The 26,349-nt window shown below is 48.6% G+C and overlaps 7 protein-coding genes across 7 annotated transcripts; 4 read left to right on the top strand and 3 right to left on the bottom strand.

Moving 5' to 3' along the window:
* Positions 1–55: 55 nt before the first annotated feature.
* Positions 56–824, bottom strand: tpcG (oxidoreductase tpcG; the record flags this gene model as incomplete). The annotated part of the gene is made up of 2 exons (XM_057106620.1): positions 56–720; positions 803–824. 2 exons carry the CDS (start codon positions 822–824, stop codon positions 56–58), a joined length of 687 nt encoding a protein of 228 aa, XP_056955837.1.
* A 942-nt stretch (positions 825–1,766) lies between these two features.
* Positions 1,767–2,684, bottom strand: tpcM (methyltransferase tpcM; the record flags this gene model as incomplete). The annotated part of the gene is made up of 1 exon (XM_057106619.1): positions 1,767–2,684. The coding sequence occupies one exon, from the start codon at positions 2,682–2,684 to the stop codon at positions 1,767–1,769; it is 918 nt and encodes a 305-aa protein (XP_056955836.1).
* A 1,263-nt stretch (positions 2,685–3,947) lies between these two features.
* On the top strand, positions 3,948–4,521 carry tpcK (decarboxylase tpcK; the record flags this gene model as incomplete). The annotated part of the gene is made up of 3 exons (XM_057106618.1): positions 3,948–4,139; positions 4,201–4,397; positions 4,458–4,521. Coding segments are annotated over 3 exons (453 nt in total), but the record flags the coding sequence as incomplete, so codon positions are not given.
* Positions 4,522–5,332: 811 nt separating this feature from the next.
* Positions 5,333–10,869, top strand: tpcC (non-reducing polyketide synthase tpcC; the record flags this gene model as incomplete). Its single annotated transcript, XM_057106617.1, has 5 exons — positions 5,333–5,658; positions 5,722–6,028; positions 6,087–7,190; positions 7,253–9,604; positions 9,664–10,869. The coding sequence occupies 5 exons, from the start codon at positions 5,333–5,335 to the stop codon at positions 10,867–10,869; spliced, it is 5,295 nt and encodes a 1,764-aa protein (XP_056955834.1).
* Positions 10,870–12,002: 1,133 nt separating this feature from the next.
* Positions 12,003–13,538, top strand: tpcD (trypacidin cluster transcriptional coactivator tpcD; the record flags this gene model as incomplete). The annotated part of the gene is made up of 3 exons (XM_057106616.1): positions 12,003–12,251; positions 12,350–12,874; positions 12,945–13,538. 3 exons carry the CDS (start codon positions 12,003–12,005, stop codon positions 13,536–13,538), a joined length of 1,368 nt encoding a protein of 455 aa, XP_056955833.1.
* A 1,508-nt stretch (positions 13,539–15,046) lies between these two features.
* Positions 15,047–16,360, top strand: tpcE (Zn(II)2Cys6 domain-containing transcription factor tpcE; the record flags this gene model as incomplete). Its single annotated transcript, XM_057106615.1, has 1 exon — positions 15,047–16,360. One exon carries the CDS (start codon positions 15,047–15,049, stop codon positions 16,358–16,360), a length of 1,314 nt encoding a protein of 437 aa, XP_056955832.1.
* Positions 16,361–20,395: 4,035 nt separating this feature from the next.
* N7533_009964 (xanthine dehydrogenase) lies at positions 20,396–25,310 on the bottom strand (the record flags this gene model as incomplete). Its single annotated transcript, XM_057106614.1, has 9 exons — positions 20,396–20,724; positions 20,774–20,994; positions 21,068–21,091; positions 21,152–21,586; positions 21,659–22,051; positions 22,121–23,219; positions 23,285–24,578; positions 24,649–24,793; positions 24,877–25,310. 9 exons carry the CDS (start codon positions 25,308–25,310, stop codon positions 20,396–20,398), a joined length of 4,374 nt encoding a protein of 1,457 aa, XP_056955831.1.
* Positions 25,311–26,349: the final 1,039 nt, after the last annotated feature.

Genomic DNA, 26,349 nt, shown 5'->3' with positions numbered 1-26,349 from the left:
AAATTAGCCAAGCCTTTCCTATTCGAATCCCTTTGAAACTAAAGAGTCAGAAATCTCACCCAGGACCGGTCGATGGCAGATAATCATGCAAAAAGGGGAAAAAATGACTGATAAGTCCCATAAGAATACACATTGGAGTGCCAGTAGGAAACTTTGCCCGCCCATTTGTATTTACCACACTGACGTTCTGCATATCGTAGCGGCCGTCCGGGTCGTCAACCGCTTCCACCATAGCCGCGGCGAGATCGAGGTACGAAAGCGGGCTCCCCTCCTCCGTCAGACTCAAAGCATGGCCTCGCTGCTTGTCCACTGACAACGCACCCGGCTTCATGTAGATTGTGGTCAACCAATGACTCTCTGCTCGGAGAAGCCTCTCGGTCTCCAGTAGATCGTTGTAGACGTACGAGGCCGAGCGACGCAGGATTTGCCTTAAGACGAATGGAACGTGGCGAGAAAAGTGGTCGTCAATTGTAGCCGACGAAAGAAGGATCAGCCTGGGGGCTTGCTTGATATTCTGGAGTATCTGAATGACGCTGATAGCCGTGTCTTGGGCGAGACGACACCCCGGGAGGTTATCATTTGTCGAGACAACGAGGAAGGCGGCACGGCAGTCCCGGAGACAGGCCGATAGAACCTCCTGGTCTTGGATACTGCCCTCGAAGATTTTCACCTGCTTGTTGAACTGGACCTCAGGAGAGGAGCCGCAGCAGCTTGGTCTTACTGCGGCAATATGCATTGATGTTGGTGTCGGGGCGCTGGAGAAGATTTTGAATGATTGCAGTGCCACAGTTCCCAGTGGCACCTAAGACCGCGTAAGTGGCCATTTGCTGCAAAGTCGTCACTTCAAGCATTCGTGTCTCGGCTGGGAAGTCTCAATGTCTAGAAGAGTGTGAGTTCATGCGGTCATATAGAATCATAGATCCATAGATCGATAGATCGGGATGGCACTTGCAGATTCTTGCGGGCACCGATGCTCAAGAAATTGTCCGTGGTGAATATTCGGGCACAAGGAAAAGGACCTCCTGCACTGCAGTGAGGATTCTTACAACTGTGTTTCCATGAAATAGCCTGAATTTCATTCCTTGAACAAAATGTTCGGCCGAATGTGATCCTGCAAGGCCAGGATCCCTCACTGGACTAGATAATCGATATCCGATGCTCACGGCCAATTAAAAAACCGGTATATTTCTGCCCGTGATAATGTCCCGATGCGTGCCCAAATCTGTTGGCAAAATCAATGCGGCAACCTTGGAAGTCCCCAATATATTTCGATATTCCAAATTAAGACTCGGAGTTAATTTAGTCTACATGTCCCCCGCCCTCAAACCTTTCATAACGTCACGGTATTCACTACAGGGTACGACTGATGAAACAAGTCAAGCAACCAGATGCTGGCATTTATATTTCCTAGTATCCAACAGCTATAGATCACCACAGAGTGAGTGGGAAGACCTATTTTAGGTTTTAGACGCAGCCTTGTTTATGGTACTTCCATTCCTTAGCCTTTTCACTTTCCCGTTTGTCTCTCAGTGTCTCTATGAGCCAAGTAGCACTCAACATATCCTTATATATTTGGGCTAGTGCCCCCTTGTTGCTATCCGTTAGACCATAGCAATCCATGGATAGAGATTTTGACGAGAAGTTAGTTGCTTTGAAATTCCCAATAATGCCAGGAAATAATTGTTGTATGGATATTGAATGTTTGGAATATCTTGTGTAACAACAATGAGAGAACCCAAGTTCTATGAGAACTAAGGCATGATCTCTCAACGTTTGGTTGCTAGTACTATCTTCGCAGGCCAACAGCCTCTAACTAATCTCCCATCCCCGAGCAGATTGTCTAGCTCCACAAAGAGGTCTGTGAAGGCGTCCAGATTCTCAGATACAAACGGAAATGAGCAGATATGCTCTTTGACACCATTCAGGTCTTTCTCAAAACTCCATCCCTTTTCGTCCTCAAACAAGATCTCATCATCAGCTCCTGTATGATTTGGCTCGATGTTTAGATGCGCATTTTCAGGTGGCAGGAGTCCAACAATCCCCCCATTGGCCATATTCAGGTGCACGCGCTTCGCCCCCGGTGCAAAAAACCGTGTATCCAGAGGAGCAATATTGGCATCATCCTCTGTTCTGGCCATAACATTAATGAGCTGCATGGGGTGTTCCGACTTTTTGAGAAGCTCCCGACCACCCTGGTAGCTGATTCGCTGCCACAAATCCTGTAGTTGCGTATTCTCGAAACGAGCGGGTCCAAAGGTTGCACAGGCAAAGGTGCCGCCAGGTTTCAGCTGCTTCACTATGGCAGCCATCCCCATCTCCTGATCGGGGAAATGCATCACATTCGTTGCAAAGACCATATCAACGCTTCCGGCAGGGATATCATCCGCTTCCTCCAACTTCGCTATGCGGTAGCTGAATCCATAGGTCCCAAGGCGATCCTGAGCCAAATCAATGTTTTTGGCTACGATATCTGACACTATGACATGTTCAAATCTGGAGCGTAGTGTCTCGGAATAAGGACCATTGCCGGCGCCGACGTCATGGACTCTGCCAAATTTTCCTCCGTGGGCCTGATGGTAGTTTAAAATGCGTGTGAAGAAAGAGTCAGGTGCCTGGGGTCGACCTTTCAAGTAATTATTCCAGAAAGCCTTGTCTTGCTTGAAAATTGTACCGTTGTGGTTCATGTTGGCTGACCTGAATCCACCAGGAAGAGGCTTGGAAGGGTCGCAGTAAACGGTGAAAGAAGAAAAGGACAGATAAAAAGGTAATATGCTCAAATGCCCCGCTCAAAAATTGCGTTTTAAAAAGCAAGTGATGACTTGGGAGCTTTTACATCTACTCTCAATCTACCTAGGTATACAGTTGTGATTTGAATGTCGGTGGTCAATAATTGGAATGTCTAAATGTTCCGCATAGAAGGCCGACCAGGGTGGTGCCTTGAACAACAATATATCACGCTTGGTACGAGCATCACTTAACAAAAACGGAAACTTCAAGTTGCATTAAAAACCTTGGAAGGATCCTTCCGAGTATGATTGCGGAAGTCGGTATTAGGAAAAGCCTTTTACCCGATCCAAAAGTGCTTATACATGCTCCTAGTCTCCTTATAGGCCGAGCTCCCGCAAAATCCCCCGAAAGCCAACGAGGACACCGACAAGCGGGAATATGCAGCGGAAAATATGCAACCATGACCATTTAACAACAATCTCCTGCACGGAAGCCAAGATTTCCACTGGCGTTGATACCGTTGCCGATTTATCTAGTTTAAAGAGAATATTGTTTGTGGGCGCCATGAAAATCCACGTGAACGGCACCATAGCGATCGTGGTCGCCCCAGCCACGGCGTAAAGGAGCCAACCCCCATTGTTCCGATACTTATGCAGCGCGATATACTGATAGAGCCCAAAAGTGCCGAGGCACAGCGTTGGCATATAGATATGGCCGTAATGGTAGACGCGAACCCATTGGCGAAGGAGGTGGGCGGAATCCGTGTCTGTGTCGAGAAAGACAGGAATTACTACACCCGACAGGCAGGCCATGGCACCTAAAATGTCACATCAATATACCAGTCATTAATGCTGCTACAAGAAGCAACGGTTTGAGTTCTCGCCTGTGAGAAAAGAGCCACCGATCACAGCAGCTGCCTGCGGTCCAACTCTTGGCACTGAATCAGTTGTAAACGACATTCTTGCTTAAAATATTTTAAAGACCTTGATTTTAGTTTTTCATCTCTTTCATGAAAGAATCCCGTAAGTTGAGTTATAGCTTTGAAAGGTTCGATTTATTGGCCCGAGCCTGTTCGGATACATTATCGGAATATTTATTTAACGGGCTGAAACATCTACCCGAATGCCAGACTATTTCCTTCTTCCTCCTTCCTCCATGATTAGGCTATTGACAGATCTGATATTCTCAAAATTGAAGAGTTCAATAGAGCGTCGTGAATAATGGCACATCGTAGCGACCCTGAGACCAAGAAGCAGACAGAGTCGGCGGAGAATAAGTATCTCTGCCTGACTATTTGTGGTTACCGCAAGCCAGGTATGAGTGAAGAAGATTACCGTGATCATATGGTCAACATATCTGCACCGATGACCAAGGAACTCATGGTCAAGTACAATGTCAAACGATGGACCCAGGTGCGCCGTACAATCCGTGATTCTGTCCGTTTCTTCTTGGTTGACTAGCAAAATAAAATAGATTCACAACCAAACTGCGACGAGGGCCATGATGGTACAGCTTTTTGACCACCAGATGGTCAATGTGGCTGACTTTGACTGTTTCAGTCAGGTATTTTTCAAGAGTGTCGAGGACTACAAGCACATGAAGCAAGATCCGTGGTACAAGGAACATCTGGCGGGGGATCATGAGAACTTTGCCGATACAAAGAAAAGCATGTATGTGTCTCTTTCGTTTACTGCCAATGAAGTTTTCCCAGGTTTGCTAACTCGTTGCAGGATGACAATCGGGTGGGTCGAAGAGTACATTCGAGAGGGTGAGGTTGTGAACGGCTTCGAAGATTGTTAGTTATAGATCTACGAATAAGACATTGCATACATGTTCTTCCCGTCTTTCTTCTCAGGCAGTGCAGATGAATTAAAGCAATAACTATCTCTTATTTCACATATCTCTGAATATACCTCTAGATTCACTTAGCCACATATCATTTTTATTGGATAAGGATGTCATGTCTCTTTATAGCTTTAGCCTCCAAATGAGATCGAATTCAGCAATCGGTGCCAAATTGTAGCTCTTCAAATACTGGCTATCTGGTGGCTGGATTCACAACACTAGAGGCTGTGTTGGGGCTTTGGGAAACCTGAACCAACCGCTCGGGCTCTACTCAGATCGCTTTGACATGGTCACTTCTTGTACCCCAAATCAAGTCTTGTAATCACTGTTGCTAAGATAAACCAGCAAATTCCTAATCTCCATAGACTGGGGAGCTCATATCTCACCGTGCTTTCTTTGTTGATACGTTCGGAGAGTCACACCCACAGCGTACCGTAATCGTAGCCCATATCTCGCAGAAATAAAAGGAACCAAGCCCCGTGGTACAAAATTACCAACGTTAATTGCACATTGATCTTACATGGCAAGTTTGTAGTGAAATGCCCCGAAACAAGAAGTCTAGTCCCATACCTTTCGGAGACCCCAGCCCTCGGGGATCGGCAAAGAGTGCGGTGTATAAGACATACTAGCCCCATTATTAAGCCCGACATAACCTAGACTGGCTTATGATATCTCTAGGTATAAATCTTCTTGATTTCCGATTGTGCGATGGTGCAGGCGATTAGGTACTTTCATAATTTAACAGATACAATCCCTGATCATGAGACATAGCACTACTGTCCCCAGCAAGATGAAGCTCATCTACTTCAGTAATGAGTTCCCCCAGGACGACCTGCAAACCAGTTTCCGAGAACTCCATAACCACAGCAAGGATAGAAGACACCCAGCTCTTGCCCAATTTCTAGAGGAGGCCACCATCGCTATTCGGGAAGAATTGCGGCAATTGCCCACGGCTCTAAGAAAGCTGGTCCCTCCCTTTGACACAATTTTGAACTTTGCGGGTTTTGCCGACCTACGAAGTGGCCCCCTTTCTGGAGCTATAGATGGTATCCTCCTCTGTGTCATCGAGGTGGGAACTCTCATTGGGTAAGTGAAACACAACAAGATCACATGTTTTCCAAAAGCAGATATACTGACTGGATTTTGCAGATACTATGAGACCTACCCAGATGCTTTCGACAATTCCAGTGCCAACACAGCTTTGGCCGGCCTGGGGATCGGACTTCTGGCTACCGCTGCCGTCTCCTTGGCCTCTTCGATAGCAGAAATTTCGATTACGGGTGCTCAGGTTGTTCGACAGGCCTTCCGTCTCGGCGTCCTTGTCAACGAGGTTTCCCAGAACCTGGAGACTCGCGACTTGACGGATACTAACTCACCGGATACTTGGGCCTATGTTCTGGCCAACGTGTCTGCCGAGGAAGTTCAAAAGGAGCTTGACTTGCTCCAAGCTAAGGAGGTGAGTTGTGCTCCAAACATATATTCTTGGGCCATTCAAGCTCTAAACGGAGATACAGAGGGTTCATGAGACGGCCAAGGTCTTTATCAGCGCTTTGAGTGCCACATCGGTAACTATCAGTGGTCCACCGGCAAGACTGAAGGCCATGTTCCGTACGGCTCAATTCTTCCACAATCACAAGTGCATTCCCCTGCCGGTATACGGAGGCTTGTGCCATGCAAAGCACATATACACCCCTGAGAACGCGAAAGAGATTGTACACACAGGCTCGATGAAGATGGTGAGCTCTCGCTTCTTGCCACGGTTACCCATCTACTCCACCAGCACTGGCCAACCGTTTCCCGCCGACAATGCGATCCAAATATTCGAGGGAATTATCACAGAGATTCTCACCCAGACCATCCAATGGGACAAGGTCACCCAGGGAGTGACTCAGCTGGCCAAGAATCTTAGAGTGACTGAGTGCACAGTCGTCGTATTTCGGATTTCACTTCCTATCCATGATCTTTCTGAAACATTGAAAAGATCCCCTGGCTTAGAAATTTCAACCGAGGAGATCATGCCATGGGTGCACAACAACATGCGTCACGACAACGGTGGACCATCACGGCCCCAGCAATCGAAGATCGCCATCGTTGGCATGTCCTGCAGGATGCCGGGTGGTGCAGCAGACACGGAGAAATTCTGGGGTCTGCTCGAAAAGGGCTTGGATGTCCACAGGAAAATTCCATCCGATCGTTTCGATGTTGATTCCCACTACGACCCTGCCGGAAAGAGAATTAACGCCAGCCATACCCCTTACGGCTGTTTCATCGACGAGCCAGGTCTCTTTGACGCGGCTTTCTTCAACATGTCGCCACGAGAAGCAGAGCAAACCGACCCTATGCAGCGACTTGCTCTTGTCACTGCATACGAGGCACTTGAACGAGCTGGTTATATTGCAAACCGGACCGCCGCCACAGATTTACGCCGCATTGGAACATTTTACGGCCAGGCGAGTGACGATTACAGAGAAGTCAACACAGGGCAGCATATCAGCACTTATTTTATTCCTGGTGGATGCCGTGCATTCGGTCCGGGTCGAATCAATTATTTCTTCAAGTTCTCCGGGCCGAGTTACAGCATTGACACCGCATGCTCTTCCAGCTTAGCAACTATCCAGGTAGGTTCCAGGTCCGAGTCCAGGTGATTAACATGAAGAATAATATTGACAACCATCTAAAGTCAGCCTGCACCGCGTTGTGGAACGGCGAGCTAGACACCGCGGTGGCTGGTGGAACAAATGTCTTGACTAACTCAGACGCCTTTGCCGGTCTCAGTCATGGCCACTTCCTATCCAAAACGCCAAATGCATGCAAGACATGGGACAGCGAGGCGGACGGTTATGTCCGAGCGGATGCCGTCGGCTCCGTGGTCATGAAGCGTCTTGAGGATGCCGTGGCCGATAACGACAAAATTCTCGGGGTTATTATAGGCGCGGCCACCAATCATTCCGCCGAAGCGATCTCTATCACCCACCCTCACGCGGGTCACCAAGCGTACCTAGGCAAGCTTGTTGCCAGCCAAGCTGGCGTGGACCCCCTTGATGTCGGCTTCGTCGAGATGCATGGTACCGGTACCCAGGCGGGGGACGCCGAAGAGATCCAGTCTGTGACTACGGTCTACGCACCTAATACCAAGCGCCGCAACTCCAAAAATCCACTCTACATTGGCGCAGTCAAGGCAAATGTCGGGCATAGTGAAGCGGGTGCTGGAATTACGGCTCTATTGAAAGTCCTCCTGATGCTGCAGAAGAGTGCTATTCCACCACATGTTGGTATCAAGAATAAGCTAAACCCCATTTTCCCCAAGGATTTGGACCAGCGACAAGTTCGCATCCCATATAAAAGGACTGAGTGGCCTAGACTGCCAGGGAAGAAGCGAATGGCTGCCATCAATAACTTCAGTGCGGCTGGAGGTAACACCAGCCTTCTCCTGGAAGATGCCCCCGAGAAGCAGGAGGCCGCAGAGCCAGACCCTCGATCTACTCACGCAATTGCCGTGTCAGCCAAAAGCAAGGTGTCTCTCCGTGGGAATATCGAAAGGATGCTTGCATATCTGGAGGGAAGCCCTGAGCTCTCCCTGGCGCATCTCTCCTACACCACCACCGCCCGCCGATACCACCACAATCACCGTGTGGCCTTTGCCGCGTCCAGTATATCTCAGGTTCAGAAGCATTTAAATGCCGCCCTTGGATCGGTAGAATCTCATAAGCCCATTCCAGGCACTGGAGTGCCTCCGGTAGCGTTTGCTTTCACCGGACAGGGGGCGATGTATAAGTCCTCCAATTTCGAGTTGTTCCATCACTCGCCGTACTTCCGGTCCCAAATCCTACACTTGGACACCATTGCCCAAGGCCAGGGATTCCCCTCCTTTGTTCCTGTGCTTGACGGAAGTCATGAAAAAGACTACCAGCACTCGCAAGTCCAAACACAACTAGCGTTGGTCTGCACAGAAATTGCTCTGGCTAAGTACTGGGACACTTTAGGTGTGCGGCCTGACGTTGTTATTGGACACAGCTTAGGGGAATACGCGGCTTTACATATTGCGGGAGTTCTTTCAGCTAGCGATGTCATCTTCCTCGTTGGGCAGCGAGCCGCACTACTTCAACAGCAATGTCAAGCGGGTGATCACAAGATGGTGGCTGTACGAGCGTCTGTTACCCAAATCAAAGAGACCGCCAAGGAGAAAGCGTATGAGATTGCTTGCATTAACGGCCCGAAGGAAACGGTCCTCAGCGGCCCAATCCAAGATATGGATGCCATCATCCCTATCCTAGAGGCCGAGGGGTATAAATGCTTCAGTTTGGACGTCGCATTTGCATTCCATTCTGCCCAGACCGATCCGGTTCTAGACGAGTTCGAAGCACTCGCTAGTGGCGTTGTCTTCCAGACACCTCATATCCCCGTCATCTCTCCTTTGCTCTGCAAGGTGGTCTTTGATAATAAGAGCATCAATGCTAACTACCTGCGCCGTGCCACTCGCGAGACTGTTAACTTCCCAACAGCTCTGGAAGTGGCACAAAAGATTGGCATCGTGAATTATGAGACTGTCTGGATTGAAATTGGACCCCATCCCGTTAGCGTCGCCTTTATCAAGTCCACTCTCTCGCCCATTAATGTGGCCGTCCCATCGCTCCGCCGTGGCGAGGATAACTGGACCACTCTAGCCCAGAGCCTGCCATCTCTACATCTAGCCGGGGTGGCTGTCGATTGGAATGCGTTCCATAAACCATTTGAAAAAGGCCTGCGACTCTTGGACCTCCCAACATACTCGTGGAATGAGAAGCGCTACTGGATCCAATACGAGGGCGACTGGTCCCTCACCAAAGGCAATACTTCCTACGACAAAGAAAAGGGTCTGGGTCCTGTCCCACCCGCCAAGTCCGGTCTCAGCACGTCGACCGTTCACCGCATTATCGATCAAAGCTTCGACGCGACATCTGGTACAGTTGTCATGCAGTCTGACCTGATGCAGTCCGACTTCCGCGCTGCTGCTTGGGGCCATGAGATGAACGGTTGTGGAGTAGTTACATCGGTACGTCCCCTCCAAGGTTTGATAACTATCGTCGCCAACGGAACTAACTTCACATGCAGTCTATCCACGCCGATATTTCATTCACCCTGGGTGAATACATTTACAAGAAACTCAGGCCGAAGGCCAAGGAGGTTCACATGAATATTACCAACCTAGATGTTCGCAAGGGACTCGTTGCTAACAAAAACCCTGAATCCCAGCAGCTCATCCAAGTCGCGGCTACTAGTCACATTGACACCAACAGAGCAGAGCTGACGTGGTTTAACGTACAGGCCGGTGGTACCTTGGATGAGCCTTTTGCTACCGCAACCCTTCTCTACGGGGATTCAGAGGAATGGCTTGCTTCTTGGGTTCCTATCACCCATCTGATTCAAGGCCGCATCGAAGACCTTGAAAGACTTGCGATCTCCGGCACCGCAAACCGCTTCAATCACGCGATGGCCTATCTTCTCTTCGCAAAGAGCCTGGTGAACTACGCCAATAAATACCGGGGAATGCAGTCGGTGGTCCTACATGAATACGAGGCGTTCGCCGACATCGAGCTCTCTAGCGAGAGAGGCGGCAGCTGGACAGTACCTCCATATTTCATTGATAGCGTCGCTCATCTTGCTGGGTTTGTCATGAACGTAACGGATGCCGGGGATACAACGAACAACTTTTGTGTCACGCCAGGCTGGCGCTCGATGCGATTCGCTAAACCTCTCGTGGCGGGAGGCAAGTACCGGTCGTACGTCAAGATGATTCCAACCGCCGATGACCCGAGTGTGTATCTTGGCGACGTCTACATTCTCCAAGACGGAATCATCGTCGGCGTGGTCGGTGGCATGGAATTCCGCCGGTATCCGCGGATCCTGCTCAGTCGCTTCTTCTCTGCGCCCGACGACGCCAATGCGCCCCCTGTGGCAATGGCGTCTTCCTCTTCCAAGCCCTCCGTAATGACAGTAGAGCCACCCGTCGTTAACGGCGCGAAAGCTACACCCGCCGTCAAAGAAATCGATAGCACCAATGGTGCAGAGTCGGTTGACATGAACTCAGATACCACGACTGCCAAGGCGCTCCTCATCATCGCCTCGGAGTCCGGACAGGATCTGGCGGATCTCACCGATGACGCCAGCTTTGCGGACCTAGGTGTCGATTCCCTGATGAGTTTGGTGATTGCAGAAAAGTTGCGGACGGACCTTGGGGTAGTAGTGGGAGGAAGTCTATTCCTGGAGTACCCCACGATTAGAGACTTGCGGAGTTGGTTAGAGGAGTATTACAGCTAGATTGTTTCCTCGGGTAGATGTTGGTATACGATATTTGTCACTAAAGTCCGAAGCACGCAAAATACGCGGCCTTTTTGTTGAGTATCACGGTGGCTGAACCTTATGGCAGGGGTTGGGAACTCGAAGAAATATAAATGAGGCATCTCACCTGTGCATGTCATTAAAAGATAACTCCTGAAGTCAATCAATACTAGTAACTAGTGGCAGTGATGAGGGGAGTGCTCGTTGGCGTCGCGCTTTCTGACGTGAAGGTCAATTCAGCTGGGGAAGCAACTCGAACAAAGCAGAGAGAGGTTTCCGAAGATTCAATCTCTTTCATCTTGGAGGATGGATATCAGGAAATGGTGCAGGCATGCAAATATCTGTAGATGAGAGGAGTGGGCCGCGGAGGCAAGGTAAAAGCGACGAGTGCTACCTGAGGCAAGCCAACATTTCACAAAGGGGACAATGCCATAGTAAATTGTATGAACCTACTAACTAGTGCCTAAAAAAGAGAAATCAAACCCGCCATGATCTTTGTGACAATCTTGGAACGGCCTCCGGACCTATTATGACGACTGCTCCCCACTACGCTAGATAATAGATATACTCGGATCCCGACCAACCAGTGATCACTGATGCCTACCTCTGTCATTTAGATACAACGTTAACAAAAGAGATACAGCACCTTATGCTGAGGCCTGTATGCATCGCCCTATGCCGTATGAAGTAGTACCAAAATGCCATAAACATGGTATTTTACTACTACAATTTACTACTACAGTGGCGTTCCAAAAGTTTAAAACGCCACTGTACCTACGGTCTACCAGTCATCGCATGGTAATTACTAGTGCAGCAGGGGGCCTCACGGCCCCTGACTCAGCTACAGTAAGTTATGCATAGACAACACATCTTCAATCCACTCCCCTGCACATTTATTGTTTGCAGATACTAGTGCTTACAGTATTATTGATTTAAATTATTATCACCCTCCACCCGGGAGAGGCTCAGACTATATTCAGAATCGACATATGCCCAGGTGTACGAACTAGTTACAGCCCGGGCGCTAAAAGCTTAGAACAACTTGTTAGAGATGAGACTCGGGTTCTGGCTGCAAAGCACAACCTTTTCTACTTAGAAGTACGAAATACGCGATGACAGTCCTAGCAGAACTCGAGTCCCAAAGCAAGGAGCTTTCCTCTGCAATTGAGAACCTCGTAACACATTGCCAGAGAGCACAACTTTACGCCGATGGTACAGTACTTGGGAAGCCACCACAGATTATTCCACACGAAGCTCCAGCAGAGGTTCATCGAGCTCGAGAGTCGGTTTTGGCGAGTATCAGCAGACTTCAAGTCATGCTGGCTGGCCCAAACGACTTCTTGAAGCAACTGGCCAGTCAGGTTAGCCGACAATTTTCTCTTCCCCCTTTCTCGCGGCCTATCATCATTCCAAGATGTATCCAAGGAACACGACCAGCTAGCTGATCGAGTTATAATAGACCCAGATTCTCGCATGTGTGCAATGGCTGGGAGAATTTCAGGTCCCCGCGTGCATTCCGCTGGACGGCAGTGCCATGATCAAAGACGTATCAGACCTCATAGGCATTCCTGAGAGTCAACTCACTCGAGTGATACGAATGGTGGTGACTGCTGGATTTTTACAAGAACTTCAGCCAGGCTATGTAGCCCACAGTACTCTATCAGCATCTTTTGTCATCCAACCATCTTACCTGGATGCCACGATATTCCTAGCCGAACGGGTGGCTCCAGCCGCGTTGAGGATGGCAGTAGCGACAAAGCAGTGCTCAATGTCATCGAAGGAATTGACTCAGGGATCCCATCATATCGGCTCTAATACATCTAATGGGACCGACTTTGCCGTGGCAGACGAGGTCCGTCTTCCCCGGCTGCAGCGTCAATGGCATGCATATCTCCGACATGGAACGGGACATCTGTGCGACACGGTGACGGACGTTCTAACCTGCCTCGAGCGCTTTCGGATGGCCAATGCGACCGTCGTGGAGGTATTACTTCCTTCCTGTTGCCATAATGAGCTCCTCACATTATTTCTAACCAATTCTTTTACACATGCAGGTCGGGGCGCGATCCACCGGGCGAGCGATCGCTCTTGCGAGTCAATACCCTACACTGTGCTTCACGGTTCAAGTGAACCAGATAGGCGATTCGTCCTCTGCCAGAAATGGGAGTATACCTTCATACCTCGACAAGACGCGACAACTGCGCCCGACTCCCCGCGTGGCCGTCCAGCAGCGGGTCCTCGGGTCCGATCAAACCGTCTTCGACGCCGCTATCTACATCGTCAACTTACCCTTACCGGTACTGGGAATGGAATCCCCCTCCTTGGCGACGCAAACTAGTGTCGAGCTCAAGGCCCACTTGAATGTACTTCGAATTAATCGGTCAGCCACCATGGTTCTCATCGTCCCTTTCCTACCCGAAAGCAATAATGAGAGCACGGAAGCGGTGGCCCTGATGCGGATCCGAGATCTGTCGTTATTGCAGTTAGTCAATGATCAGGAACTAGAGATCTCGAAGGTAGTCAATCTCTTGAGTGGGGTGAGCGACAGCGAGGGGAGGCTAGTCCTGGTGAATCGGGTCAAGTCGCCGGGGAAGCATGGCACCGTCGCGCTGGAGATCAAGTATCAGGCATATACGGACCATGAGTAAGTAGAAGGATGCAAATTTTCCAATAGATATTTTGAAGCATTGATGAAGAAATTATAACATTGAAATCGAATTACAATTATTGATGCCAATTACATTCTATCTTTTTTTCCGTTCGGAAGGTATGCGTATTCAAGAGGCTGAGCAATAAAGTAGCCAATCAAAGATACTACGCGAAAACAATACAAACGCTGAAATTGAGGGATTCTGTTGGTATTGGATGCCTAGGGTATCAGGCCCCACTAGCTGCTGAGTCAGGGGCACAACTGGTTGATGTATGTAGAGAGCGCACCTAGATAGCTTCATCTGATCACCATCTATTGCACTATCACGAACATCCGATCTTTGTCGGTATGGTAGCACCCGTCCCATACCTCCAGTAGATTCTAACAGGTTTCTTATCCCTTCATAGTTATATCCATCATTATACCCATTATTACCTACTAGTATGCATATGGACTTCGGGATATTAGATAGCTAAGCAACACCGGGTCGCCCCGAGGCTCCAGGCCCACCAACGGGAGGCCCCGAGGCCCCCAGCCTCCCGGTGTTGGTGGGCTTGGCATGGCTGTGTAATTCCAAATTCAAATAGTCTAGAACTGCAGCAGGCTATGTAACTTATCAATTACTGAGAAGTAGGCGGTTTCCAATTGGTAGTGAAGAATGAAATCCCTCTCTAAAAGCTACCTAGGCACTTAAATAGGAAGTAGGCTGGATTGATGGCATACACGAGCCAAGTACTAAACAAACGTGTATTGGTGATCTACATCAAGTACGAGGCAAATGTGCATTAGCTATCTGTATCTCGAATATTACGGTAGCATCTAGTAGGCCGGGAGGGAACTATCTACGAATCACGTAAGATTTCATGTATGTCTGTCTATCAGTAATTCATTTTTGTTCGCCCCAATCATGGAGGCCTCCTGGGCTCCTGTCACCAAAATACTGCAACTCTACCTCTGTTAGCTCCTTGACGATACTTCTCCAAGGGCCTTGGCTCCGAGATAACCCAGATCAATCTTACATGTGTTGTCCTGTCATGAACTCGAATCTTGTTCTACTTGGTCTACTTGCTCCATAATTCAGCAGGGACCCAAGCTCACATCCCTGCTTTTCTCAATATTGGTAGTGTCGGGGCTGTGAGATTATTACGATGATGACGACCTCATGAGGCTGACAATCATAAATCCAGAAGTACCATGAATGAGTGTTTTATCTCAATTGCTGGCGGCCCGCTCCCTCATGCCTGTGATTTTGGGGGCGAAGCAACACCCTAGCAAGGAAGAGACTCACTTGTTCGTGTTAGCTTTTACTCGAATCTTCGCAACAGGCCCCCGCCGGTCGTCATTTTTCCGAAGAGGATTGCACCCTTGCTAGCGCAATCAGAAGCCTCGAGAAGCCACGAGCTCGCTGACCGACCGTGGCACCCATTTTCGAGCTCTCAACATGCCGCCGTTTGGTTCAGGTGATTTGTGCCTTCATCAGGAGACTTTTCAGATCAGGATTTCGAAATGGATACAACACGATCCCCACGCGCTCCTTGTCGCACTAGCGTTGAGCCAACCGGTCTCAAACTGCGGGATAGCTGCAACCGCTGTGCCGCATCGAAGATCAAATGCAGCAAGGAAAAGCCGACCTGTTCTCGCTGCTCAAAGCAAGGCAGGCCATGTGAATACTTTGCTACCAAACGTGCAGGCCGCAAGCCCGGTAGACGAGTATCCTACCCCACCTCGCTGCCAGTGACCCGGGATCAGGATGTACCGACTACTATACCAACGACCATGGCAGCATTGACAGCGAGCGCGACGACGATGGCAGCGGCGGCATCCATTTGGACAACCGATCTATCGGAGCCGGATATGATGCAACTGTCGCCAGTATCACCGTCGGGGGGCTTTCCAGACATTTTTTCGGGGCTTTCTTCCTTAGAAGATTCATTGGGAGATCCGACGATCTCGACTCCGGCCACCTTGGATTTCAATTTGACCAATTTTTCCACCTCCGGCGTTGCATATTCGATGAATAATCTCATAGAATCGTCCCATTTTCGTCATTCGTACGGAGCAAACAATTTATCCGATTGGGGTCGGGCTACCACAATGCCTCCACACTTGTCCTCCGTTGATGCGGCCGTCGCTCCAAACGTTTCTCCGCCGCAAAATCCGACAGACATCCGACCTGTTTCGGTCGACGGGCTAAACTCGGGGCAGATTTGCAGCTTTGCTCGTGCCCTGGCACTTCTCAAAGATCCTCCCTCCCCCGCCTCCTTGTTAAACCAAGTGCCAGTTGAAAGCCATGCCGGACTCCGCCCCGTACGGACCATCCGATCCGTCATGACCGAGAACGAGCAGACGGTACAGGTGATTAGCGATATCTTACAAGAGAGACCAACGGAAGATGGGTGTCTACTGGCGGTACTATCAGTCATCATTTTGAAAGTGCTGACTCGGTATGCCGCGGTGTTGCGCCAAACACCCGGATTTGATGGCGACGGTTCCGATCAGAATTCCCCAGCCTCAGAGCAGATGGAATTGCTGGGAGACACCTCTTGCACTGATAGCGAGGGTCAAAGCCGGAAAGTCGCGCAGCAGGTTCTTGGCCAGCTCCACCGCGTGCAGCATGTGGTGAACATCCTCTCCCAATGCTTCCAAGCCGACGGCGGACGTGCGGAAGCCCGGAATCTCCCCAGCCCAGGCGGCTCGGACAATTCATTGTACATGGAGAGCTTGTTCCCTTTTCCTCATTATATATTAGAGCAGTTTGAGAACGATTTACGCAAGCGTCTCCGTACCCTATCGGCAGATATTGTGGGCAGGCTTCGCTAGGATAAAAAATGGCCAATTTACGTCGCTTGCGCATTTCATTGTCATAACAGAATGAATAAAGTGTCTGACCTCCCTGAATCTAGATAGTTCTGTTGTATTTGAGTTTGAAGATCACAAAAGCCAGGCGGATTCTATATTAGAATTTTATAAATCTAGCTCCATAATTTACCAGTCTAGAGCAAATCAGATGTGTCCAGTCTCAAGCCATTCGAGATCCATATAATCAACCTAATTATTGGCAAAGCACTATAAAATACTAGTGGCGGAAGTAGAAGGTTACGTAAATCTCTCTATCTTGCAGCTGTTGGCTTTGTTATTTCACTCTTAATAGGCCCGTCTAGATATTGGGCAAATTTGGGGCCAAAGTCTTGCATAAAGGCTGAACCCACCATCTCTTCCAGGGCCTCCGCCTTATCACCCGCTTCTGAGAGCTTAATAAACACCAAGCACTCTAGCTGCCAGGGCCCCCCATGGAAGGGAACCCTTTGAAAAGGCGTACACTGCGGCTTTCTAGAGTTGATCATAAAGATTTTTAGCCACCCGAGGTTTGCTGAGGAAGCCACAGCTATATTTATATGATATAAATAAGAAATGTGAAACCCCTTTGCACCTTGCCGCTCGATTTGGCCACCCTTCAATTATCTCGGCTCTACCATTACACGTCAGAACATTGGTCAATGCAAAGAATCAGAATGAAGGGACCCGTGGGCTCCACTGCACGAAGCTACAGGGTCAGGTTACACTTCAGCGGTCTATGGAAGTACTTCGGTATGATAGCAACTCGATTGATGAAGAGAATAGCTCTGGGGCTGAATCTTTACACTTTGCAGTTCTCTATTACGTTTAGCTATTGTATAGCTACTTTTGAACAAAGATTTAGATAACCGATTACCCATTTCTAGGTCTGCAGCCATTGGGTTCATACTAAAAGTGTTCCCGCCTTTTCAACGGGTTAAATCGGAGAATTAGCATGCTCCAGCAAAGCCCTCTGGTTACATAGTGATCACCGGTTGCTTATGTTGGTCAGGGCCGTGCTCAATTCTACTCAGGAAGCAAAATCGGCGAGGAGGTGAGCACTAGAATGGAAAGGGAAAGCCAAACTGTCAAATATTATCCGGTACGATGCACGTGATCTCAGCCTCATTATTATCTCGGCAACCGGGATCTTAACTGCCGTTCGTAAGGCCGGCCGGATCGCCTTCCAGCAGCAACAAACTAGATATACCTTTGACCAACGAGCTACTAACCCGGATATTCACTGTCAACCGTCAAGCCAGCTCTCCCAGGAGCTCGCGAACCAACTCTCCCCCCACACAGACCCATGATAATACTACTGGCTAACGTCGGGAGGGGCGGCCCTGCCCATGACCTACTTCTATCATACGAAGCAGACGTCATCCTAGTCCAGGAGCCCTGGACTGACAAGGCAACTCAGGAAGACTCACCCACGCTACCAGCTATTTGGCCCTACCACCCGCTGGGAAGCTAGGTTTAGAGCTCTGACATACGTACGCAGGGATCTCCCTGCGTCCCCCTCCCACATCCCGACTCGCCCGATATCGCAACAGTATGCGTATCCGGACTCACAATAATCAACAGCTATCGCCCCCCCCCCCACGACATCAAAAGTCCTTCCTGCAAGATCCCAGAGAAAGAACCTTCTAGAAGTCACCTTGATCAACTTGGATGCGTTACGGGCTTGTCTAACGATCAATCTTTCAATGACAGCGACCGAATTCATATGCGCGAATAGAGTCGCTTCTCATATTGGCTTGGCCGCAGAGCCCGAGATTTTTTACATACATGAGCTCAATACTACTTATATGATTTAATTATGCCGCTCCCTTCTTGATCTGCATCAGCGTCGTATCGCAGGATCTCAACTTTGATTACGTGGCACTCTAACCAGGGGTAAATCTTTAAGAGTAGACATCACATAAGCCAGTCTGGTACTTCTTTCTTGTACCGTTAAAACAATAACATTCGCCCTGGGGGGTTGTATTGAGCTCTCCCATCTTGATGATACACACTGGCTCCCGCCCGGACCATAGTGATACGGTAGCGGCCTAGGACCGAGATAAAGTAGCAGCTGAGACAAGAGGGCTACTAGACGTTACGCTTGTCTATGTGCCGCCGGGTTGACTAGTATCCTGGCCCGAGAGACTAGAAGAGGTTTTTATGATATCCCCACTAGATATAGATATAGGTTGTACCGCTTTGTTTGTCGTTGATGTGGCTTGTACCACGCAAAGTAATTATCAGAGCTTTGAACAGTCAAAGGTCTTGGTTGCCTGGGCTTGTTCATTCGTCGCCGTTCGTGATATAGAGCATCCCAGGAGAAGTTAAATAATATATACTCTTTTGGAGAATCTACAAGACCTATTAAGATCCTCTGTTAGTCCTATACATCGGGCGGTGGGATAGATTTAGAGCCCTTACAAAATAAGATTACTTTTTTGAGCCGGCTTTCACAATCCAAATTAAGCGAGACTCTATTTATTTCACCTTAAAGAGTATAGCCCACGGATTAGTCTATGTGGGAAATAAGCGTCCACTGACTACAGAGATCGTAGGTGTTCTGATAAAGTACCTTAAGGTCATCTTTTTTATAGGCTATAGTGACCATGGCTACTATCAGAAGTTTAAACAGTATTTTGAAAAGTATTTTTTATCTACTATATCCCGAAGAGAATAGTGTTAGTATTTCCGCAAACAGTGAGAGAATAGCAAGGACTCACGCTGTATATTTCCTTTCTGTCTGTTTCAGTAATCTCTATACCGGTAGTCTCTTTAAACCCACCGAAGAGTCGCTCCGCCTACGCCTTGGCTGTTCTCACTATCGGTTTCCCACTCTTGCAGAGCCGGCCATAGGTAGAGTTCGCATACTAGCGAATAAACTCTTTTACCATTTCATGGCTTGGAGGCAAGCAACCTGGTGCAGTTTTATAGTCTTCAAATCCGTTTTCAGGGTCACAAGTGAAGCTAAGAAAATAAGCTTTGCCATTGATGAATCTTTCTGTTCCGAATTTTCAAACTTACTCAAGCCACAGATTCAAGGTTTTTTGCTGTCTTTTGGTCCTTGGAAGTTTTCTGTCTTTGTTTCAAACAGCGTCTTCCCTCTTGTAGGCTGCAGGGATATAGCAATTCCTCTGCCGTAAAAGACGACGCCTTTCTTTAGCCTTCTCATCACACTTGGAGAAAAAGGCTTTTCGGCCCATAGCTGGATATTGATCGTGAGCTCGAAGGGGAAGAGGCAGACTCAGAGGAGTAGTTGATTGTGATACAAATAATGAAATCTATGTTGCTTTTAATGGGGCCGTGGAGGGGAAAAATTCTTCTTTAATATTTTGGGTCACAGGATACATGACAGTGCAAAGGTCTTTTTAAACTGCATAATATTGAACAGGATAGGTCCACATCGCTTTTGTCGTTCGGGCCAGTTTTGATCAGGACCTCTAGAATGGGAGGGCCTCAAAAGTACCATTGACGCACTAGGTATCACAGAATAGATGGCCCTGTGGGACATGTCCTTTTTGGATATAGTCTGACTCGGGCTGTGGAAAAGAATTACCGCTCGCTGGTTGGATGAGAAGTCCTAGTAAGTAAGCAATGGCTGAGTGATCACTGAGCCACCACTGAGCACCCATCGATGATCACTGATCCACCGCCAAGCGAACACTGAGCAATGATGATTGGTCACTGAGCGATTACATTACTGCACTGATCAGATCACTGAGCATGAGCGCGTGCTGACATTTACTCACTGAGCCTGAGCCTGATCGCCCTCATTAAAGCGGCGGCAGCCTGGGCAGACAGGAAAACCCCACCCGGCGAACAAAATCCGGTGTATATAGGTGCATATATCATGAAGCCGTATTCCCGGGGCTAGAAGGGCCTTTCTCAAATTGACTACTATCCCGCGTCAGCTTTGATGACGTTGGAAATGATTTGATTTGTTCAAAATATACTACTAGTAGTAACGAGATCAAAACTTCATGGGAATAAAACACAACATTTATAATTCGCACATATCTGTCAAGTTTCGATCCTGATAAAAAACTCTTTTTCGCCTTCGTTTGGCTTCACGGCCGCTCGTTGAACCATCTCATCCCCTACAGCCAATCTCAACTTCTCCGCCGTGCTCGGCGCGTTAAAAATCAGCGGGGCAGTGACGTTGTTCATCTCACGAGCAGCTTTCACTGCCTCCCTCAAAGCGAAAAATACCGTAGATCCCAAGAAGAGTGGGGGCTCTCCTGTGCCTTTACTGCTCTGGATAGAGCGCAACTTGTCCCAAGATATCGGGTTGCCTTCAGAGTCATGCTGCAAGGTTGAAATGTTGAATACTTGAGGTATGTCGGAGAAGCCTGGAAAAGTCAGTAATCATAAAGTCGCGAGAACTCGATTTTATCCCACCAGGTATCTTGTAAGTTCCAGGGCCTTTGGTAAATAACTCTCCTGTCTTGGTCCATAATGATTCTTCCATAGTGAATAACCCTTGGCCTTGCACAAATGCCCCTTCAATCTGGCCATAATCAAGGGCTGGGTTGATAGAACGCCCAATGTCCATCATCAGATCAGTTCTGAGAACTGTCGAGTCCCCAGTCAAGGTATCCAGCTCCACTTCAGAAATCGCACTATCGCGCAAGGTCAGCATTCCATTTCCTAGGCCTTCAAGTTTCACACCCCTTCTTGAATCGGATAACTTACACCCCTTGAGTCCAGTAGTAATACCTAAGAATACCCGTTAGTTTCATTGCTAACAGGAGGGATCAAATAAAATTGAGATCTCACATAGGCAGCGGATCCTTCCAATTACCCCATTCATACCCAATTCGAGGCATTTTCCAGAATCCATTCGCTGCTAGGTTGACTCTGTCGCGGTACGCAGCATGCACAAGTTTGGACAAGGGCGCGTCCATGCCATACTTCTCTCGGTACGGCGCTAAACGCTCATTTAACTGGTCGCATGCATTTTTGACAGCTTGTCCGTTGAGGTCGCTTCCCGACGATGCCGCGGTCGGCGAGGGGTTGGCGATCTGGTCAGATTGTGACTCCTTGTTGTAAATGTCATCAATGCTGACACGCAGCTCCTCTGCGGCAACTTGACACATCTTGGTGTAGAGCCCCTGTCCCATTTCGGTTCCTCCGTGATGAAGTTGGACAGAGCCATCTTCGTATATCTTCACATATGCTCCAGCTTGGTTTAAATGCAAAGCTGTTGCAAAGCTGTGAAGCAAGTCAGCTCGAACAGGGGTAAGAAGGAGGGGGTTTGAGACGGGAAGGGGTTCTAGCACGCACCTCAGACCAAACTTGCACGGAATTTTTGATATTCCTCGCTTCTTGAAGCGATTCTTTGAATTGAAGACCTTGATCGCAGCCTTTCGCTTCTCAAAGTCGGAGTTGGTGGTTAATTGCTCCAACATAGTGGCAACATGGAAGTCGTCGGTGATCTCTTGCAAGAAAGGAGTCCTTTGGCCGACTTTGTAGAGATTACGAAGGCGTAGCTCATCGACATCAATCTCCAGACTTTCAGCAATCTTGTAGATTATGCTTTCGGCAATGTACATGCCCTGGGGACCGCCAAAGCCGCGGTATGCCGTATTGCTGACGGTATTCGTCTTGCAAAGCCATCCGCGAACCCAAGCATTGGGAATGTTATAGCAATTGTCGACGTGGGTACAAGCGCGGTCCCTGATCAACTTTTGTCAGTCCTTCTTTTATTTCACGGGGTAGAGCCGTAATCAGCTAGGACAGACTTACATGACCGCTCCAGTCATGTCAAGCGAATAGCCTCCGTTGTTATACATGTCGATCTCAAGAACCTGGATCTTTCCCTGAATATCAACACCAACCTTCCAACGGGCCTGGAAAGGATGTCTTTGACCACTGATAGCAATGTCTTCGTCGCGATTAAGCATCATGCGAACAGGTCGAGACGACTTTCGTGCTGCGACTGCCATATACATAGCAATGGGCGTGCTTCTAGATTCCTTCCCACCGTAAGCTCCGCCCATGCGACGTACTCTCATATTGACGCGGCTCATGGGAACGCCTAATACCTGAGCCACAAAGACTTGGTTTTCCATGAGATTCTGCGTTGAGCAGTATACATCCATGGAGCCATCCTCAACATGTGGGATAGCAAGAGCCGCATTTGTCTCCAGATAGAAGTGCTCTTGGCCACCCATTTTTGTAGTGCCTTGCAAGATGTGATCGCACCGGGACCAGGCCTCATCAAGATTCCCTTCTACCGCGTCACCTGTTCGGAGCTCCTTGCCATGTTTGAAAAAGCTATTTGATTTGATGGCTTCATCGATCGTGAATATCGCAGGTAGATCCGTGTAGGTGACTTCAACGCGATTTGCGGCCTCTCGGGCCTGAAGAGCAGTTTCCGCATACACCATTCCAATTACTTGGCCGTAGTAATGAACAATGCCGTCGGCGAACAGAGGTTCATCGGGTATAACAGGCCCCCACATGTTAGTTCCGGCCGGTACGCTGTCCTTGTCAATGTATCCCATAACCCCAGGCATCTTCAACGCAGGTGCATAGTCAATGCTGTCCAATGTGGCGTGGGCTCTTTTGGCCATCACCAAGGCACCGAATAGTTCATTATGTTGTCGTGGCATGTCTTCCACGTATTCGGCCTCACCAGTGCAATGTTTCAGTGCCGATAAGTGAGGAATCGGCCTCCCCACTGTTCGAGTTCCTCTGTTTAACATCGAGGCAGTAAAATTATCACGATTGCCAGAGGAAATGTCGCGGTGAATCTCTTGAATCAGATCGGCGTCGACATCAGCAAGGCCTAACTCGTGAACAACCTCATGCCAAAATCGAAAGAACATAGAAATGGTCAACACTATTTAACGCGTTAGTTGGGTCGCACGAATTGAAGATGGGCTACTAGTAGGAAAAAGGACTAACCGCGTCGATATTGTGCCATTCCACCAGGCACGCCAAAACCTAAGTCAAATTGATCTAGGAGCGCATTCGTTGCATTTTCCAGTGTTTCTGCTTCAGCCCATCTCTTGCCAGCAACTGCTTCTTGCGCCTTCGTGGCCATTACTGTTGTCGGGGCCATGCCACCAAATGCAAACCCGCAGTCTTCAACAACGCCTTCTTCATTCAGTCGCACTCTGAACCCAGCCGTCACAATAGCAATGTCATCATCTTTTCTCTTAGCTTGCTTGTATGCCTTTGTTACTTCAAGAATTCCCTCCGACGGCAAGGGAATGACAATTTGAGTGATGATGCCATCCTCTGGTAGGGCGGTTGTCCGGTAGCGAAGAAACCAAGAAGTGATTGGGATATTGAATGTTCCTTTTGACTGGGACCGAATGGTTATCCTCGCTCCTACTGCTAAGAGTAGGGGGGCCGAATCAGAAATAGGACTCGCTGTGGCTAGGCTGCCAGCAAGACTTGCGACATTCCGAATCTGTCGCCCCGCAAAATAACGAAGTTGTTTCCGAAGTGCCTCGAGTACAAAAGCACGGCGCCCAAGCTTTTGATAGAGATCCTTGCACATATACTCTAGCTTGGTCAATGGTAAATTTCCCGGAATACAGATCTCAGATAAATTATCAAGCTCCGCCAAAGTCGGTTTCTCTTGACTTTTGTATGTGTTGAGCTCAGGAAGATCTGCTGCAAAGATAGAAACTCGATACTCCAGCTTCTTGAAGCGGATCTCGATTTGGGTCTCACTTGCCCCGCCGACAATCTTGGCCGAGGGATAAACGGACTTTAACTCGACAAGCTGTAATAAGTTTGTCGGCTTGAACCACAATTTTCGCTCATTGCCGTAGCAGATCGGTTGTGCTTCGTACCTCCGAAGTGATGGCGGAAAGACGGGTTCGGCGGCAGGCTCGTATGGTTCGAATACGTCTTTCGCTACTACCTCCCTTGGGTGTTCCGACGTGGCTTGTGTATTGTTAAGTTTCGGCGCTGATACTGGAGTTTCTAACAATTCGGAAGCCGATTCTGTTCCAGAGGTGGAACCACACCCGGATGTCTTGGGATTATCGCGACAACAGCCACCTGGACGACCACAAGAGCCGGAAATGTTGATATTACGCAAAAGTGTTTCGTTGTCCTCCTCATCATCTGACGGCGGTGGGCTTAGAAGATCACTTTGCCTTGCGCCATCTCCTTCGACGAGAACTCCTCTAAGATCCTCGACGACAAATGTTCGTGCTGCTTCAAAAATTGGCTTGTATCCGGTCTGGATACGATCAGGAAATTATGGACGACAAGTATGCGCACTCTTGCGTAAGGAAAGTGAATGAACTTACACATCTGCAAAGGTTTCCATCGAGGTGACCCTCAAGCTCCAGGTCGGAACGTGTTAGGTAAAATTTGCCGTTTCGATACGAGTTTCTGATCAGAGCGTACAGGCTCATAACGATGCCAGGGGTACAGAACCCGCATTGCGAGCCGCTAGAATTTGTGAGTATTCAGGTTTAAAAAGTTTCTATATCGATGGCAAAATGAACACCGAGCTATCTCAATCTTTGACATACTGCATCTTTGCAATTCTCTCCTGCAATGGGTGCGGACGATTGACCGTTCCAAGCCCTTCAATGGTGATGAGGCTTTTACCATCAACTCCGATCAGCGGATATAGGCAGGCATTAACGGCCAGGTGGTTGACCTTCTTGTCTGGCTCGATGGTTTGCAAAACAACGGTACATGCGCCGCAACCACCTTCGCCGCATCCCAGCTTCGTGCCTTTTAAATCATCTTGTGAACGGAGCCAATCGAGAAGGACCCATTCGGGGTTGGGGTTCTTCACTATAGCGGGACGCCCGTTGACGAAGAAGTTAATGTCGGAGGTTCGGTAGGTTGATGAAATCAAATCAGCAAGAGCTTCGACGGGGCTTTTCAGTGGGCTCGCGCTATTGGTATCGGACAGAGGCGGCGAAGGTAAGCGCTCTGATGAGGGTATTATTTGCATTTTTTTGAAATCGTTGGCACGACTGGCCCCGGGTCAATTATCGATCAGAAAGAACGGTCCCTAGCAGAAGAGAGAGCGAGGGGGGTACTGGCAAGAAAAACGACAGTCCAAAAGTTAGCGTAAATAGTATTATCGAGTGATAATCAAAGTTTGGATGATCATGGTAGACAACTTGAAGAAGCAAGGATTTATGTATTTACAAATTACAGCGCAACCTATTTATGTGAGAGCCTGGTCAAATGATATCTTCGATAGTAGCTTTCCCCTCGATAATACTCCAGAACTATTATGTACAAATTACCATATAAGAAGCTCGGAATACGACGTCTAAAGCGGGGTTGAATCGAGCATGGAAGCAAATGTTTTTACTACTGCGTAACCATCCCCCCACTCTTGTAAAAAGCACAAATTTCAATTACGGACGAGTCGAATAAATTTCTCAGCCAAGGCTTTCAGACGAATCGAAATCAAATGAATAATTTTGAATGAGGCTGATCCAGCACTGCGGTATCAAAAAAAACACTCATGGTGTGTACGATATGGTGGAGCACGGAGGAAATCAATGGAGGAGATATACTATAGGACCAATCTGCTTAAATACACCTGGGCATTTTTGAATTCTCCGTCTAGTACTGATTTGTGACTGAGTAGGACATATGCTATTTATGAAGCCTCAAAGGTGGGATGGTTGCCTCGAAGTTGCCGGTTGATATATAGATCGAAGAGTGGAGGTTCGAGTATCCCCACCTTGGAGTGGGGGTGCATGTGCGCATAGGACGCATTGTTCCCCTTATGGAATGCGTATCTGTCGTCTTCCAACTCTCATGTAATTTGCTGCCGAGGGCATCGTACCTTTGTAGGTACCTGATGGTAGCAGACTCCCGATTCCACCTTTGGGCTATGAACCCTCTAGCGCTGTGGCGCCACTTTTGAGCCTGGACGGATATCCGAGCATGCATTTAGTGCAGTGATATCAATTATCAATGGGCTGATTGATTGGCAGCCTTTCCATGGAACATGGCTCAACCGGCGTTTGTCT

The sequence above is a fragment of the Penicillium manginii genome (genome assembly GCF_028828005.1).
Source record: "Penicillium manginii strain IBT 31320 chromosome Unknown utg000007l:1.0-2284322.0:1.0-2285126.0, whole genome shotgun sequence".
In the NCBI taxonomy this organism is placed as follows: domain Eukaryota; kingdom Fungi; phylum Ascomycota; class Eurotiomycetes; order Eurotiales; family Aspergillaceae; genus Penicillium; species Penicillium manginii.
The sequence above is the reverse complement of the archived record's forward strand: the minus strand, read 5'-3'. Positions and strand labels throughout refer to the sequence as shown.